The following is a 17,732-nucleotide window of genomic DNA, read 5'->3' as shown; positions in this document are numbered from 1 at the left end:
GATCCCTTGAAGTCAGGAGGAACATAAATTTAATGAATGCAGAACAGAAGGGAAATAATAGCAGCAGCGTATCAGAGGACAAGCCAAACAAACAAGGACTGCTTCATTTTAGTAATTAATTTTATTTACCAATTATTGTTCAAATCATTTTTGCACCAAGACATTGAAGACATAAAAATGTAATACCCTATCAGTGTCCCTCTCCCTCCCTCCCTCCGTCCTTATCTGTGTCTTCCTCTGTCTCTTCCTCTTTCTCATCCTGTTCACTTTGGGTCAGAAAAAACGCTGACACGTCTAAACCTGCTCTGCCACATTCAATCAATACAAAAGCACTATCTTACACCAACACACACACACACACACACACACACACACACACACACACACACACACACACACACACACACACACACACACACACAGGTGCACAGATAGACACTTTGGAAACGGAGCGCTGACTGACATCCATGTTTTTTCACATGAAAGCATTTTTTCCCCCCTAAATAGCAATTTCATTTTGCATAGTGACAGGATAAAGGTGGAAAGTTAAGACAGTTATGGAGAAACCCCCAGTGTCAATATAAGCTTCATAACAGTGATGTTTCTCTATAGAGCCATTATTCGTCTCTAAAATTTGTAGCATTCATTTTACCAAATGTAAATGTGGTCACATTCATTGATGCACAAAAACCAAAAGCGACATTTGCCTGATAATGGTGACTCTTAATTGGCGGCCCTGATTTAAATTTGAGCCAAGGTACGTAGCTACATGGATACACAGGAGGTTCAGTCCGTTGTTGCTTCCATTGATGCTCTTTACCATGTAGTAGGCTAATGTCTCACGGAGGAGTAAACCGTTAACATTAATTCAAGAGAACAGTTTACTAACAGCCTTTCTTTATCTCCATGGAAACACTAGCTACTGGCCAATGGGAGATGAGCCAAGTACTGAGGTGTACAGCGAGTGGGTGTAATAAATGACTATACAGTATTGTGTGTAAAGAGAAACACTGTGTTTTTGACCTTCACACACATACAATTCTGTATTGTCAAAACTATAAATAAGCACAGTCACAGAGGGGCTATTGTTCCTAAAGATACAAAACTGCAAAACATATACAAAATTACATCAAAATGAATGGCAAAAAACATTTTCACAAACAGACTGAAGATGCACATAATGAACCTTTTTTACGCAAACTTACCGAAATCTTCTTTTGCTGCTGAGTTTTTTTTCTCATTACTTTTTCATAAAAGTTGATAAAAGCTTGACATAAGGGCGTTGTGTTCACATTCTAAAGTAATTTGCCTTCCTGCATCTCTACCCATTTTTTTTCAAAGTTACTTCAAGTTTAACTCTCATTATCATGCACATCTTACAAGGAGAAAGAACGATTTACACATTCCTTTCTGTAGGAAACTCTGTTGCTAAATTCTCATTTGTCTATCAAGGTGCGGTGCTGTGGAATGATATAAAACCCATTTGAATTATGTTTCTCTTTAAATACATTTAAGACCAAACTCAAACAACCCTTACAGATCTAGTCACTTTCGCATCATTGGGTTTTGTATGTATTTTATCTTCATTTCGCTATACAGGTAGGCTATACTGTTGTTAAATGTTGTATTATATATATCTGTGTATGAGATGAAGATGTGCACTTGTGTGCTTGTGCATGTGTGATTGAGGAGGGGGGGAATAGGCTATATGCCCAGCTGGCTAAAATCCAGGAAGTAGTGGTACTTCCTGGTTGATACTGCCTGAATTTCAGCCAGCTCCTTTATTTCCTGTTGTACATGATTGGCCAAACTGATTAATCCCGGTGTGTCTGACCTCAAAACAATAATCAGACACACCTGGCTGGCTGAAATTCAGAAAGTACCAACCAGGAAGTACCACTACTTCCTGGATTTTAGCCAGCTGGGCATATAGCCAATTGGGCGGGGAGGGAGGAGTAAAGTCTTAAGAAAAGTTATTCATAGGTTTAAAAGGGGAGGGTCGCTATTTTTTAACAGTTTTTTGTTACTGATCTTTTTTTAATGATTGTATGTCTGTCAGTGCAAACAATAAAAATAAAAAAAGAAATTAAAAAAAACATCTAAATAGGATGTTGACCTATGCATTATTGTCTCACCAGTAACCTCATTATATTTAGCAACTACAGCACCCATGACTACCGCTCAGACGCCGTTGCCCTGGCAACCTAGTGGTCTAGGGATCTCCTCTCATTTCATCCAGAGCCATGCATCTTTAAAAAAAATGAAATGAGTGAACTTCAGAGGTATTTTGTGACCTTTCGACTGTGTCCCCCGGTTTCTAGTCTTCTGTCTGCTGAGCTAAACTGCAGGAGCTTTACAAACAGCGAACAGACATGAGAGTCATATTTGTCTTCTCATGTAAATCTCATCAGCGCAAAAGTGAACGAGCCAAAAAGTACAGTAGCTATTCTTTAAAGAAAGTGTAAATATACAGTGGATGTAAATGTATCACACATTTACATTTTGTGATTTTATCTTTAATTAACAACTGTCATTTTGCAGCAACTCAGAAACAGCCTATATATAGTTTGCTGTAACAGTTATTCACACGTCTTTTTGTTGAGGCCCGTGCGTATGTTTCTGTATCCACACTCACACAGTCTTATTTGTGTTCCTAATGAGCTGCTGATGTTTAACAAGAGGAAGCACAGCATGAATGCCCATTAAAAAGCAGAGAGCAGAAACCGCAACTACAAAATGCAACTGAGCGCTCATCTCTGCAGCCACTGCGGGACAACAATTCAACCTACTTAAAACTAAAGCAGGCACACATTTATTTTCTGGTCCCTGACCCTAAAAATAATCCTCTTCATAATGAGCTGCAGCGAACAGGCATTTGGGGTTTCCAAGTTTTGCGCGCACATTTGCACTTTAAAGGACGGCGAAAACACAAATGTCACAAACTCACAGTGACAACTTGAAAGTGGAAAGCGAGGTGCGTCTCACTGTCCCCGAGCAGAACTGAGGGTTTCGTGCTTGGCTGTGGTTTAAGAAGAGGAGACAGAGAGTGGGAGATGAGAGACAGATGAGAGGCGGGACGAGGGAATGAACCCTGAGGAAACTAATTTATATTCAGGATGGAAATAAAAGGATTGATGGTTAAGCATTCTTCAGCGGGATACTTTACAGGCTTCTGTGTCTTTGTTTCACAAGACATCATTCATGGAAGCTTTACGTAACTCATTAATGACCCGCAGAGAAAGGCAGGAGGACAGAGAGAGGATGGCTGAGTGGGTGGGTGAGTGCTTACTCTAACCTGTGATGGGCCCTGAAGGCACAGAGACACCGACAGCCAAGGAAACACTGAAAACATTCCCAACCCGTTTCATGAACCAAAACACTGATCTCCAGCCAGTTTCCTCCTCTGTTCAGCCGTTCAGAGGACGACCCTCTGTTCTGACCTCATGGCGCTGGAGCGGCAGAAAACTAAATCTGCTTAACAAAGTATCACATTACTATCTGCATATGTCAAAGAAATAAAACAAAATTCGATACTTCAGACAAAACTGAGACTAAATGCAGAATATTCAGCCGATACGAGCAGAGAAGTACAAGCTACAATGTGTCTGGCTGGCCCTGACTTTGTTTCGCCTACATGTAGCATTTCAGCATTACAAACACATTAATCTTGGGAATGCATCATCAACTACACTGCAAAAACTCAAAATCTTACCAAGAATATTTGTCTTATTTCTAGTCAAAACAATCTCATTATACTTAAAATAAGACTCATCACATTAAAAAGTAGCTTGTTTTTAGACACTTTTCACTTCTTTCAAGCAAATTTTCACTCAAAATAATCTGATAGTGGGGCAAGTTTTTCTTTCTTATTACAAGCACAAAAAAACTTGCTTTCACTGGCAGATTGTTCTACTTATTTCAAGTGGACATTTGTTTGAAATGAGTTAAAATGATCTAAAAACAAGTTAAGTTTTAGGTGATTAGTCTTTTTTTAAGTGGAAAGAGATTAGTTTTGACTAGAAATTAGACATTTTGACAAGAAATAAGACAAATATTCTTGGAAAGACTTAGATTTTTTGCAGTGTAACCAAATAAAATTAAAAATCAGTGGTAAACGTTTCTTCCAGCTAATTCCTAGTGCCCTTCTGTTTTCTGTCATGAAGACAAGATTTTGTGGGACACCTGCTTCAACACTTTGTGTTGTTCCTGAAAATGATCTCCAGCAACTTTAAACAGCAGAGACATCACAACACTTTGAAGAGAGCAGCATCACTAAACAAAAGTGTCACCTCCAATTTACAGGATATGAGTAAGTATTCCCCGAAATATCTGTTCTCAAAAAGCTGGAAAAAGAAGCTTTTTACCAGACACTGAAGGAGAAAAATGTGAAATTTTCTGCACACCGTCTGTCTCTTTTACTTACTTAAAGAGCATCCCAAGAGCGTTTTGGAGTTTTTATTGTACTCTTTTTAAAGAATTACTGAAGCTACTCAAACTAACTTCCTTATAAGGCTGAAATAAGTGCCATAGGAACCTCCTCTTTCCCCTGAATGCACCATAATGTGTTCAGTCATTAGGATGGGGGATCCTGCAGGAAACACTGTAGTGTACACTATGTTTGTTTGGCTCTTGTCTGGACTGAAATATGTTGGTTATCATTCACATACTAAACTGTATAAACATAGAAAACAGAGCACCAGCATCCGTGTTATCCATTCCAAACAAAAATAATGGACGTCTGGCAGCCAACACATAATCAGGATCGAGGCAGTCATTTATTTTTATCTTTATTATTATTATTGTGTTATTAATGCAACATCAGCTGGGAAACAATAATTTAGTAAACACCAAAACATAAACTGTGAAAAATATAACAAATGAATGCTGCTATCAGTGGCAGACCGGCCATCTGGAGTACCTGCACATTTCCTGACGGGCCACTCAAACTGTTATGAAAAGATTAAAAAATGTCTCACGCTGTGTGCTTGCATTAGTTTGGCCAGCCAGCTCTAGACAGGTGTGTGCGTGTGTGCGTGTGTGCGTGTGCGTGCGTGTGCGTGTGTGCGCGTGTGTGCGTGTGTGTGTGCGTGTGTGTGCGTGCGTGTGCACGCCTACAGCAGGGATACAAATTCATTAAATCTCATGAGTTCATCTCTCGTCCCTGATATTACAAATCCAGTCTAAAGCGTGCAATATAGAAAATGTGATAAATTAAGACACAGAAGGATTTTAAATATTTTAGGAAATATTAGATTCCTAATGATTTACTCTCCCTACAGGGGCTGGGTATAATATAGGTACAAAAGATAAGATCTGTAACTGTGCTGTTTAATTAAGTTGTTGCTCTCATGTCACTTCCTGTCTTTTAGTATTGTAATTTTTGTTTTTTGGTATTGAGCAGCAGGCTGAATGTGCTGCACGTCAGATGGACTGATGATAGACAAATCTTATGGAGTTTGACCTCATTAACAAGTGTCAAATATGACTATGACAATTTGGCACAATAAGCACCATAAGCAGATGATGCGGGACACACAGTATTTGCAGTGGAACAGGTAATGCGGTTCATTCAGTGAACGCCTGAGCCTGAGCCCTTCTTAAACACCCAGCCTTTGTGTGAGAGGACTGATAAATGGATGATGAGGACAAGAGCTGATAATCCACAGCGCTGAGTAATGATGAATTTAAAGGCTGACGATAAATTAAAAGCGGGGTTGGAGGTGTTGGAGGGGTGGGGGGTGACCAACCAGTGCACCATGCACCAGCAAAAAATGTGTATGATTATCGTGTCCTCACTGTAGAAGTCTGGTTGATATGACTTCTTCGTCTGGATTTCTTTATTTGGGGCACATTGGTATCTCTTCATGGGCCCATTTACTCTACACGTCATAGTTATGTTAAAACAGCCCTAGAAGTTAGCAATCACTGACCACTACATGGTCTATAACGATCCTACTGTTGCTACATACACGAGCCGTCTTTAACCTTGTATCCCAAAGATGAGCAGTTTCAAATCCTTGTTTAGGGTCAGAAAACAGCAAAAGGTTCATGATCCCAGGCTGGAAAACTGAACCTGTTCAGACCGTTTCACCCCAACAGCAGGTGGAGGTCCGTCCCAGGTCACAGTGAGATTAACCTGTCGTGAGAAACCACACTCTCTGGCACCTCCCACGAGAAGATATTCAGGAAATTAGACAAAATCCACTCTCACGCGTTGGTATGTTATCAGCCTCTATCCTTGTTTCCATCCCTCTGAACCACCAAAGAACAGTAATTACTGTAAACGTTGGTGCAAGAGAGGCGAGAGCAGAGAAAGCGTGAGGGAGGATAAAGGAGACGAGAGAGATAGTGGCTGTCGCAGCTGGAGCCAAAAGCTGTTCATTAAGCCAACCCCACCCCCAACTCACACTCACACTCACACATGGCACTGCAATGCACATTAGCACATGGATACAACACACACGTCTACATGTACGTACGTGCCTATCTCCTGCAACATATTGGTGTTCAAACCACTTTGAAAATTTGAATCACTGAGTGCAAATGTGAATGTTGCCTAATTCTGCAGTTTCTTCTCAAATCTTTTCTTTATTTTCCCTTTATTTTCTTGCCATCACTCCATTTTTGTCCTCCCTCTCCACCATCTCCATGCCCTTTTGTCTCGTCTCTGTAACACCACTTTGTATGCCCTTGATTATTTCCATCTCTCTCAGTCCCCTCTTTCCATCCCTCCATCCTTCCCCCCCCTTTTTTTCACCCAGTTTGCTTGTTGCCTCCTCCGTTCTTCACCTTTTTCTCTCTCTTCACCTCTCCCCATGAGCCCACGCAATGTGCAGCCAATCTAAGTCAATTAAAGAAATGGTTTTTATTCTCTCTTCCTATTATACTGTCTGTCACTGCATTCATGATGGAGTTAAAGTCATTACACTAAGCTGTAAGCGTGTGCACGTGTGTGTGTGTGTGTGTGTGTGTGTGTGTCTGTCTGTGTGTGATTCTGCAAAGCCTAAGCTAATTAGGTAGCACCCATGGCACTGCCAGCTACAATGGCAGACCGGGGAAATGTTAGTGAGATAAGGCTGAACATACTAACACGTAGAGACAGGGATTATTGTAATGACTTCAGGCAAACACACATGTGCAAAGGCTCAGTGATATTCTAATGTAGGGGGTCAAATCTTGGCATTTTTTTGCACCTTCTTTCACACTGATATTTTTAATTGATTCAGTAATCCTCCTTCCCCCCTTTGATTGACCTCTGCCTTCCTCAGGTCATTTTAAAATGTGTTGTATTTCTGTCCAAGATATTCTTTCTCCCAAGCAAAACATTTGGGAGAGCGGTAACTTTTGCATTTGTGAAGGTACGCTAGTTTGACAGCGTCTGCATCTCATTTAGTTGCTCAACAGATGGTCAATAAATATAAAGGAAAACCATGAGAATAAATTACTCCTACACACAAACAAGAAAGTTACATTCACACATCTACAGCGCACATCTGTGCACACAGAGAATTACACCTACACAGACAGACACGCGCAAGTTATATTACGACAAACCCGACATGGAAAATTATAAGAACCCCGAAAATGAGAGGCAACACACACAAATAGAAAGTTACGTTTTGTGCACACTCCTCACACAAACACACAGACTCATTTCTGCTTGTGTAATTGAAGCCAAAACAGTTTTCAGCAGGGGTGTAAATTTATTGGTTCCACAGACACACATGACATCAGGTAGTTGTGCGTGTGTGTCTGTCTGTGTGTGTGTCTGTGCCTGTGTTGTGCAGCCGATCTGTGATGAATCGTCTCACCGTGTCTCTACAAAGGTAATAAACAATACAGCGTACTGTTCAATGGGGAGATGCCTTGCTTCCAGTACGGTCAAATGAGGTGTGTGTGTGTGTGTGTGTGTGTGTGTGTGTGTGTGTGTGTGTGTGTGTGTGTGTGTGTGTGTGTGTGTGTGTGTGTGTGTGTGCGTGCGTGCGTGCGTGTATAGAGGGAGAGTGTGTGTTTCCCAAGAGGCCCAGTTACAGCCTCATACACACAGAAACATAAATACAGCAACTTCAAACCTTTTATCGAGCAGAGTATGTCCTCCCTCTTCCCATCCTTCTCCTCCTTTTCACTTCCCTCATTCTTCTTCTTTCACTCTTTTTATTGTATCCCCAAGTTTTCTGCTTTTGTCAATTTTCCAACGAGTGCTTTTATTCTTCTCCTTCTCCTCACTGCCTCTGTGATTTTACCTTATTTCATCCTGCTTAAGACTCCCTCCCTCTGCAGTCCATCATCTAGTGTATTTCTCCTCTTTTCTTCACCCTCCTCTTCCCTCCTGCCTTCTGCTTTTCCAACAGAAAAGCCTCACAACTACAAACGCTTTTCATTCAATCTGTCATATCAATCACATGAGAAGGCTTCAATAATTCACAGTACTTACGGTTTCCAAAAGCTTCCACTAATAAACTTTCATACAGGACAACTTTGGAGAAACACTGCATGTCCTCTGAGATAACACCATCACAATCTTGTCTAATGTCTTAAGTCACAGATTGTATTTTTTCTCCTGCACTGAATGAAGTATTTATCACAGACTCTATCTGAAAGCATTGTACACAAGTCTCAGTGAACAGACTGGAAACTCACAATGAACATCTGATTGGGCGTGTAGCAGATGAGGCGTGCTGCTGAGCTTTTCAGCATTTTGATTCTCGTGGTGGAGGAAACATTTGGATCCTCTACTAATCCAAACACAGTAAGGAAATGTAAACATATCAATTCGTAATATAATAATGAATGATAAATTGAGTAAGAGTCCTGCATGAAAAAAGTAGGTACATATGTAATTGGAGATAAAAAATCAAGGAGTAAGTACTAAAATACAGCTGGTTTTTACTTCTTTATCACGGTATGTTGTTAAGGTTGTGGCTCATGAGGTAGCGTGGGTTGTCCACAGTGGTCAGTGGTTTGATCCCTGGCTCCTCCACTCCACATGTGGAAATGTCCTTGGCAACACACTTAACTCAAAAAATGTCCCCTCCACTCATGTATTAGTAGAGTGTGAATGTATGTGAATGGTAGGATAAAGCGTTGTTTCAATGGTTGTGAATGGGTGTAAGGTGCTTTGAGAGGTCATTAAGACTAGAAAAGCTCTATATAAACACGCTCCATTTAAGGTTGTAGCTACTGGAGGTGGAGGAGGAGCTGTCACATAAAGGTAATGAAGCTGAATGAAGTATTTTCCTCCTAAATGTAAGAGAGTGGAATAAAGTACCATCAAATGGAAAAACCTCAAGATTGTCTTTAAGTGTTGAAGCGGAGGAAACTGGACTTCCCTTTGATTGTTCTCAAGTACAGCAGCCTATTTGAGTACATGTACTTAATTACTTTCAATAAATGCTTGATGGTGATTTTCATATGCAGTTACTACATATCTATTTATAATTATCATGTCACATGATGGAGTAGACCACCAGTTTAATTCTGTGCACCAAGTTTGCTCACCAAAAGGTGTATGCAAAAACAGTTGAGTATGGATTTTTATCCAATTATATATATATATTTAAGTACAAGTCCACACTGTATTTTAAGGTTTGTAAGCTGATGATTTTCTGTGGTGTTAGTCCTATAGCTCCTATTAGTCCTACAACTCCTAAAAGTGAGCCAGTGCCTTTCAAAAGCTAGAGACAGGATAATGCGCATAACAAAAGAGGCAGTTAAAGAGAGTTGATCTGAGATCCACTGAGAAGAGGAAAAAGTCAGTCAAGTAGAGAAATGATAGTCAGGCAGCAGAGAGAAAATGAATGAGGCTGAAGCACGGAGCAGGTTTAGAGCAGACAGTGAGGTGTGTTAGTGTGTGTGTGTGTGTTTTATGGGGCAGCAGCATGTTGGCCATGTGAGGGGTGTGTGTGTGTGTGTGTGTGTGTGTGTGTGTGTGTGTGTGTGTGAAAAATGGGTTTCAAGCCAGCAAGGGCTGATGCAGCATAACAGAGAGTCCACACATGAACATGCAAGACACAATGTGAAGCAAACACACACACACATCCTTGTCTTCCTACATTCATGGGGACTTCCACCCAGGTTTCTGGACCTCACGAGTATCGTAGACTCACACAGACAAATACAAAGACACAGTGTTGGGAAGGATCCAGAACTGCACATGGTATGATGTAGGAATACACATATTGTTTGTGCACAAAAATGTACAAATACGTAATTGTATGTGAATGTTATAGCTTAAACACACACACACACAGAGGCTTACTCCAGAGAGTGGAAGTTGCTTGAGGGAAGCAATAAAATGTGTTGTGGCCAGATCTCATCTGTCATTGCTTATTGCAGCACTGCAGTCTGACCAAAACACACACACACACACACACACACACACTATACCCTTCTGTAGACCGGAGCAACACGCAACAGTGCAGAACCTGGTCCAAACACACACACACTCACATCCCACGGCAGTCTATCTGCATCACTGCACAGTGCTGCAGACACACACACAAACATATAAATTCCCTCCCTCGTTGCTTCCTTGGTTATATTAAGAGCAGTAATGATGCTGTGGCATTACTTGATTGTGTGTGCCTGCAGTGTGCATGCATGTGTTTGTTTAACAGTGCTAGTGTTGTGGACAGAGTAGCTATTAACATAAAGAATGGTTTTATAGCACACAACACTCCCCCACTGTAAAAAAGACTACAGCCCCAAAACACATACACACACAGACACAAACATACACAAACATACACACACTAATGACCCATTTTGTAAAGCACAGTGAACATTCCCAGTACACAATAATAAACTCCTCATTTGTTATGTACTTAAGCCATTAAGGAGAGAGAGAGAAGGAGGAGGAGAACGAGAGGGGGAAGAGAAGAGAAAGGGCAGCATGTGTGGAGAACAAGAATCAGAAGAGTCATCATGATACTTAAAGAAGATGAGAGAAACAATAATAACAATAAGAGAAACTGATAGAAGACAGCCGGGAGGATGAAGACGGAAAGAAAGTGAAATGAAGGACTTCTCCACTTCTTCACTTGACCAGTACAACATGCTGTTCATGCATTAACAGTGCCCCCTATTGGCAATCAACAGAATATCTCAGAATATGGGCAAATTTTCACAAAACACACACGTTGGAGTTCCCTGTATTTTTGTTGTTGTTGTGCTTAATTCTGGGTTTTGTCTGTGTCTGTGTCTATGTCTATCTCTGCCCTGGCTGTGTGAGGGTGGTGAAGGTTAGGCTGGTTGCGTGTAACATGATTGTAGGGGAATTAGGTACACATACTTGTTCTTGTACCTATTCAATTGTTTTTGTTATCGTGGTTGAAAAACAAACATGTTTCAAATGGCATTGTCTGTATACAAGCAAATGTGAATATGCAGTAAAATTTCAAAGCCTCCTCTTTTTCTCCCACACGGGAGGTCAGTTTATGTGAACTAGCGACATCATTATGAGGTCATATAAGAGGCTAAGTCTGATGTTACACTTTGCACATCTGCAAGTACACAAGGGCCCGCTAATTTCCAAGTAATATATCATCAGAGTGTGTACACGAGGCTCGGCGGTGTCCATGTTAATCCATGTGTGTGTCCCTGTAGGAGGCTGAAAAGCTGAGAACCAGGCAAAACGGCTGAGAGTCTGTTACACTATCTACGTGATTCGAATCTCACGCCCTTGGCTCTTGTTTTTTGAAACATATCACCCTGTGACAATTTATGTTAACTGACAAAGTAACTGTAATACACAGTACATTTCCTGTTCTCCTTTAATCTCTCCCTCCCTGTGTGACTTCCTGTGCTCCTCTCCCTGCCTCCTCCCTCCGTTCCCCTCTCGTTTTGTTTCACACAATCTCCGTCCCTTTCTTCTTCTCTTTAATCCACTCAACGTTGTTGGCTCTTCATCTCTCTCAAACTGGAGCGAAATTCCCAACGGGATCTTGAACCGCATTTAATCAGCAGTTTTCCAGTTTTCCCAGCTTCAAATCCAGTCCCATGAATTCACATGTACACACACACAAACACACCCATATCTCATCTAACATTAAACATTGTGTCTCTCTTACTTCCCCACTCCACCAACACAATTCTTACCATGTAAAAACATACAAAAAAACAAATTCACACACAGTAACGTGTGTCTTAGTTTGAAACAACAATGCTGACTCGGCAGCCATAACAACAGCTCTGTGAGGCTGCAGTGCTCATTGTAAACCGAATCATGTGACGCAGGTTTGTGTTATCTGTAAGCAGCATTACAGTGAAGTTAATTAAAATGATGTGGATTCATTAATAAACCACTGTTTTTGCAGATGTCTGATCATTAATCAGAGTGTAGTAAAAAGGCATGAATGTCAGTTCAAAGAGTTGAGATATAGTTGAGATATCTTAGCCTGGACTGACCAGCTGACAATCATCATTAGTGGGAGTGAAAACACATCATAAGGTTTTTGGATATTGAAAAATAGATGCAATAAGTAGATGGTTTATTGCTCTGAGTACAGATCAGTCCCACCATGGAGCTTATGGGTGATTATGTCTCATTTGCAATGTTCACCTTTGTTTTAACACAAGCATTCAGTTTATGTTCACACATATACAATCATTGTGATGGGACAAACACAACACATAAACACAACACACACACTTGTTGAAATTTAAACACCTTGGAGCCACGAAGTCTCAAAGAGGAGTCAGGCATCAGATCACAGCGTGGAATCCAAACACGTCCTTGCACATAACAATTTGTGGTTTGTATTCTAGTGAAGGCATCTGGTGTGTTTTAAGAGTAAGACCCGAGGTTGTTCTGGGAATACGCACACACACAGGGATCTAATCACAGATGTTCACAAAATCTTATACATACATGTTGGGGTCCATCCAAACACACCCGGGGGAAGTTGTGCAGTGCAGTGGCTCCTTGTGCATGTGTGTGTGTGTGCATGAGTGTGCCACGGTGGTTATGGGTCAATTTATACTGCGTGTCCATGCATTTACTCACCTTTGCAATAAGGCTGAGAGGGTCTTGGCAGGAGGGTGGCAGTGCCGATGTCATTTCCTGTGCCTGTGCCAGTTCAGGTATTTCTGGATCTAAGTAGAGCTCTAACATGGAAGCCAGCTGAGACAGACCTTGTTTCTTCTGCTCAGACATCGAATTCAAGTCTGTGTGGGGGGGAAAAAAAAGAAAGAAATGAAAGACATGAATTTAAAATAAGAAAAAAAAGGCTGTGTTTTCTCTGTGAGCTTCAGGAAATGTGTAGAGAGAGATTTAGAACAAACAAACTTTATCTTCCGCTTTGAAACTGACAGACACAGAAATACTCTGAAGTCTGACAGCAGAAATATGATGGCCACGTTTTATATTGCACTGGCATTAGATTCATACACAACCTTTGGGCACACAGACATAGACTCACACATGACTTACGTGATTCATGCTCCCCCAGAGTGTATAGTTCTTCACTCCTGCCCTTAGATGGACTTAACTAGAGGGGAGATAAAGAGAGGAGGGGGGAGCATTAACTTGTTATCATAGTATAATACTGTAGAATAATGTTTCTGCTTGTTACACATCATGTGTTTCCCTCCTCGAAGCAGCAGACTGCAGCTGTTTGATGAAGTGGAATGAACTCGTCGGGCCCTAAGGAAATCACCTTTCAAGAGGGTTTCATAACAACACAATAACCCCCCTCCGACCCCCAAACCCACCCGACCCGCCAAATAAATAACAGTAGCTAGCAACAATGTGTTGAACTGTGAGAAAGTCCAGAAACAAACCAAGGCAAAGATGAGTCTCGCAGCCAGACGGACCGAATCAGTGGGAACTCTGGGTAGCAGGCTCCGTAGACATTTACACTCTCTCTTATGGCCGGACCAGGCTTGTTTCTGCAAGAGAGGCGTTATTTTAACAAACTGAAACACATAAACATACACACACACACACAGAAACACACACAATACCTGGCAAGTGGCATTGCAGTAGCGAGCCGTCTTACACTGGGAACACCTCAACAGGGTCTCATGTCTAGACAAAAGAAAGAGAGAGGGACAAGAGGGAGAGAGAGGGAGAGAGATTTATCATTCTGCACAGACTGTCAACTGAACTTCAACAAATCCAGTACGCCAGCGTTAAAGAAAACAAAATCATTCAGAGGCTGATTCACTGTTATCAAGAAGCTCTCGACGCCAGAGGTAGAAAAATATTTAAGCTTTCTAGACAAAGTGACTGACTCAGTGAGCAGGAACAGAGCCACAACTTGGGATTTCTAAAAAAAAAAAATCACAGATGTCAGACTTTCATTACTCTTGCAACATATGAGTGTTTGAATAGAAACTGCTCAGCTGCATACAAAACTGTCGGTCATGGCTAAGCCTCTACATAACACCCATATGTCCACTCAACCGTCTTTTATGCTCCTGTCATTGTCCTGACCTTTTTCCATCAACAGCCTTGTCTTATCATCTTCTGTCTGCTATATTAAGCCGAGTGTGCGCGTCCATTACCTGGCTTCATCCATCTACTCATCCTCCTTTAGATCGTCATCTAAGAGCAGTACATTGACCGGCTACACTCTCTGTCATGGCTTGCTTTTGTGTTACAGCACTCGCAGGTGTCTGACCGAGCATCTGTTTGTGTGAGTCTGCTTGTGGTGTTAAATGTGTGTTTTTTGTGTGTTCATGTACGTTTCCTGCCTCCAAGGTCTGATGTGTCTCTCAGAGTGACACCGCTGTCCTTTCCAGTTCGCCTGTCAGTCTGATGACAAGCCAGAGCGCAGCGGTGTCTGTCTGCTACACAGCCAATTACAGCCAGTGGAGAGTGCATCACTAAAACACACATATACAAACACACAAGACAAAGTCTGAGTCACAGCACCTCTGCCAGAGTTTGTGTGTGTGTGTCTGGGCTGAGGTTTGTACAATTTACATTATGTACAATGGTAATGTGCTTGCACAATATATAATACTAGTACAGCAGTGGTTCCCTGTGGCATGAAGGAATCAAATGTATTTGAGTCTTTAAGTTTAAATAAAAACGTGCACATGAGAGCAAGGAAACCGTTATTGTCAACTTGCTTCAAGACAAAATCTACAAACCTTACTTTTTTAATTTTGCAAAAGGACAAAGATTCAATCTGAGCAATCAAGTTTAATCTTCTTAGTAGTTTTAAAATATAGACATGCATTTAATATAATACTTTCTCTCCCTTTAATATGTGTCACTCACAACAGGACAGGCATGACACATGCAAAGACCCCCAGCCAAAATCCAACCAGGCTTGGTACAATTACATGGTCTGTACTTTGGACCCCAGAGTGACAAGGATGCTCCACATACAGCAGTTTCCTTTTTTTTATATATAGGCTACATATAACCTTGAATCTCACCTCTTTTCCCAATACAGTGACAGACCATGTCTGTGTCTGGAAAGCTTTATAATCTCATTTTATGCAGTATTTCTGTGGCTTCAGTGAAACACTTCTGCCAGATACCCAGTCTCACAACTTTGATTTAGGCTAATCTTATCAAAAAACAGTCATTTTGAAAGTTTCTGCATAAAGTGCATTCTTTAAAGTGTTCACAGTCTAAAAAAATCTAGTTTCCCCTCATCAATCTACATATTAGACTACTGGATAATGAAAAACAAATGAGAGGAGGGAAAAAAAATTTCATCGAAAGTCTAAAATACAGTGTTAAGAGTGTCAAGGCTCTCAATTTCCTCTCTGGTTCATCAAATTAAAGGGGAACGCGACTGACAGTTGCTCGCATCCTTGGAGTGTAACAGTAAGAGAAGGTTTCTGAGGTTGTGCAACTGCATACTTAATTGACATCATATCATGTGTTTTCAAATCATAAGTGTTTTTAACCTTGTGGTATCAAGGTTAAAACGTGCACACAAGTACAACATTTCAACTTTATCCTTGACATTGTATTTCAACTTTTTTCTCAACATTTCGACTTCATTCTAGAAGTTAATGACGAAAACAAAAATTCCTCCTCTCATTGTTTTTGAGTGGCCCCAATACTTCCATAAAAAGCGGCAGTACAGACTTGTAGAAATTTTTGCAAATTTACTGAAAAGGAAAAGTGAAGTCTGACTGACTGAATACTATCTGATTTCACCGTCAATGCACAAGTGAGTGCTAACAACAGCTGACAAGCCAGAATGCTCAGTGACTTGTATTGAACCAGAGTGTGTGTAGAGGATTTCTCTGCAGCATGAGCGACACACTCGAACGCTAGAGCACACAGGAAACATGGGGACGTCATGGCGGGCGGAGGAGCCTCAGGCTGGTTAGGTATGAGTTCATATACAGTAAGAAGTCACTTGGTTCATCAAGTGATGGAGAGGAAATGACAAAGTATTGCTAATTAAATGTGACAATGGATGGTATTATGAGCTCACACACAGAAAATGAGGTAATGGAGCACATGTTGTGATAGATGTAAATACATTAGCCCGGGGGTTATCGTACTGCATATGGGACATTTGATTAGATCGGTCATACTCATGTAGGCCGTAGATGATGTTATGAGAACCTGGAAGGCAAAGGCAGACGTATAATATGAATATACACACTGTGGGTCTGACGGAGGGCTGCTGCCTGTCAACATTAGCGACAGAAGTTAAGTGTGTTTCCTCTGATCATCTATCAGTGACTAGACTGGTCTGTTGTTTTTGGCTCAGGGCCTGTATGAGCGGCTGGGACAAGTTTCCAAAACACACTCCTCTTTTCTGTACTCTCATCTTCACCCTCTTGGATTCTTAATTTACAGCTTCCTTCCTTCCTCCTCGGTCTCATCTCGTCCTCCTTTTCCCCACCTCCCTCCCTCCTGTTATGCCACTGTGTCTTATTTGCGATGACCTTTCCAGCCTGGAAACCTGGTGGTGAATTTATAGTCTCACTCTGGGATGGTGGTTCATGAAAACACAGCTATTCTTGTCATGTTGAGACCGACCAGAAACAGGGAAGCCACCCACAGTTTCAGAAACACATGCCTGCAGAATGAGACTCAAAGCAATAACAACTGATAGAGCCGGGCCAGAGCTAAACACAGTCAGGTTCTGTGCAGCTTCAACAGATCCACTGAGAACATAATTCAGACACTGAAGTTTGGACACATCTTAAGCTCCAGCTGCTGGGAAGTCCATCCATCATGAATGACCCCCAACAGGGCAGCCGATGCTGCCCATGACCCCCATTTCTACCTCCACATGTGTTCTTTGTAGCTTCATCTTGTGAGAAATGCTGCCCCTTAAGATGCAGTCTCATCTTTAAGACCTATTGTGTATATTCATGTCTATGTCATTGTGATTCCAGGCAGATTCACAGTCTGCACAATCAGGAAACATGAAAAGTAAATGTTTGAAATCTATTTAAAAATCATTCAGTCAAAAATATAGAATTATTCTGGTCATTACTTTAGGCTCCTTGCTGAGGTCGTAAGAAATACAACAAGGCTTAAAACGAGCAGGAAACACATATACCACTTATTAAAGCCATGTCATAATCATATTCAATCTAAGTAAGGATTTTTGTAATGACATTCATTCCCTCCATAATAAAAAAAAATCCACATTTTATTTTTCTGTTAGCAAGATACATCATGCATGTCAAAAAACAAGTTATGAATTAATTCTGAAGAGGTCAGTCGTGAGAGGAATAAAGATATTGTTGACTTGAAATTGTTGATTGTCAACACTGTTTGACCCAAATGGTTTCACTTCTAT

The 17,732-nt window shown here is 41.1% G+C and overlaps 2 protein-coding genes across 3 annotated transcripts in view; one reads left to right on the top strand and one right to left on the bottom strand.

Annotated features, from left to right (window-relative positions):
* Positions 1–17,732, top strand: part of LOC146989783 (saccharopine dehydrogenase-like oxidoreductase) — a 126,413-nt gene that overhangs the window by 60,566 nt on the left and 48,115 nt on the right. The gene's annotated exons all lie outside the window — the stretch shown is intronic.
* smyd3 (SET and MYND domain containing 3) overlaps positions 1–17,732 on the bottom strand; it is a 69,084-nt gene that overhangs the window by 39,518 nt on the left and 11,834 nt on the right. For both annotated transcript variants that reach the window (XM_085763873.1, XM_085763882.1), the window contains exons 2-5: positions 13,963–14,026; positions 13,780–13,887; positions 13,430–13,487; positions 13,004–13,164 (exon numbers count right to left, since the gene is read on the bottom strand). In XM_085763873.1, the coding sequence (XP_085619999.1) occupies positions 13,004–13,164; positions 13,430–13,487; positions 13,780–13,887; positions 13,963–14,026 (391 nt within the window). The remainder of the gene's footprint in view (positions 1–13,003; positions 13,165–13,429; positions 13,488–13,779; positions 13,888–13,962; positions 14,027–17,732) is intronic.

This window comes from Trachurus japonicus, chromosome 3, assembly GCF_045865225.1.
Source record: "Trachurus japonicus isolate A0001 chromosome 3, Traja_1.0".
Classification (NCBI taxonomy): Eukaryota; Metazoa; Chordata; class Actinopteri; order Carangiformes; family Carangidae; genus Trachurus; species Trachurus japonicus.
Note: the sequence above shows the minus strand (reverse complement) of the source record. Positions and strands in the feature narration are given on the sequence as shown.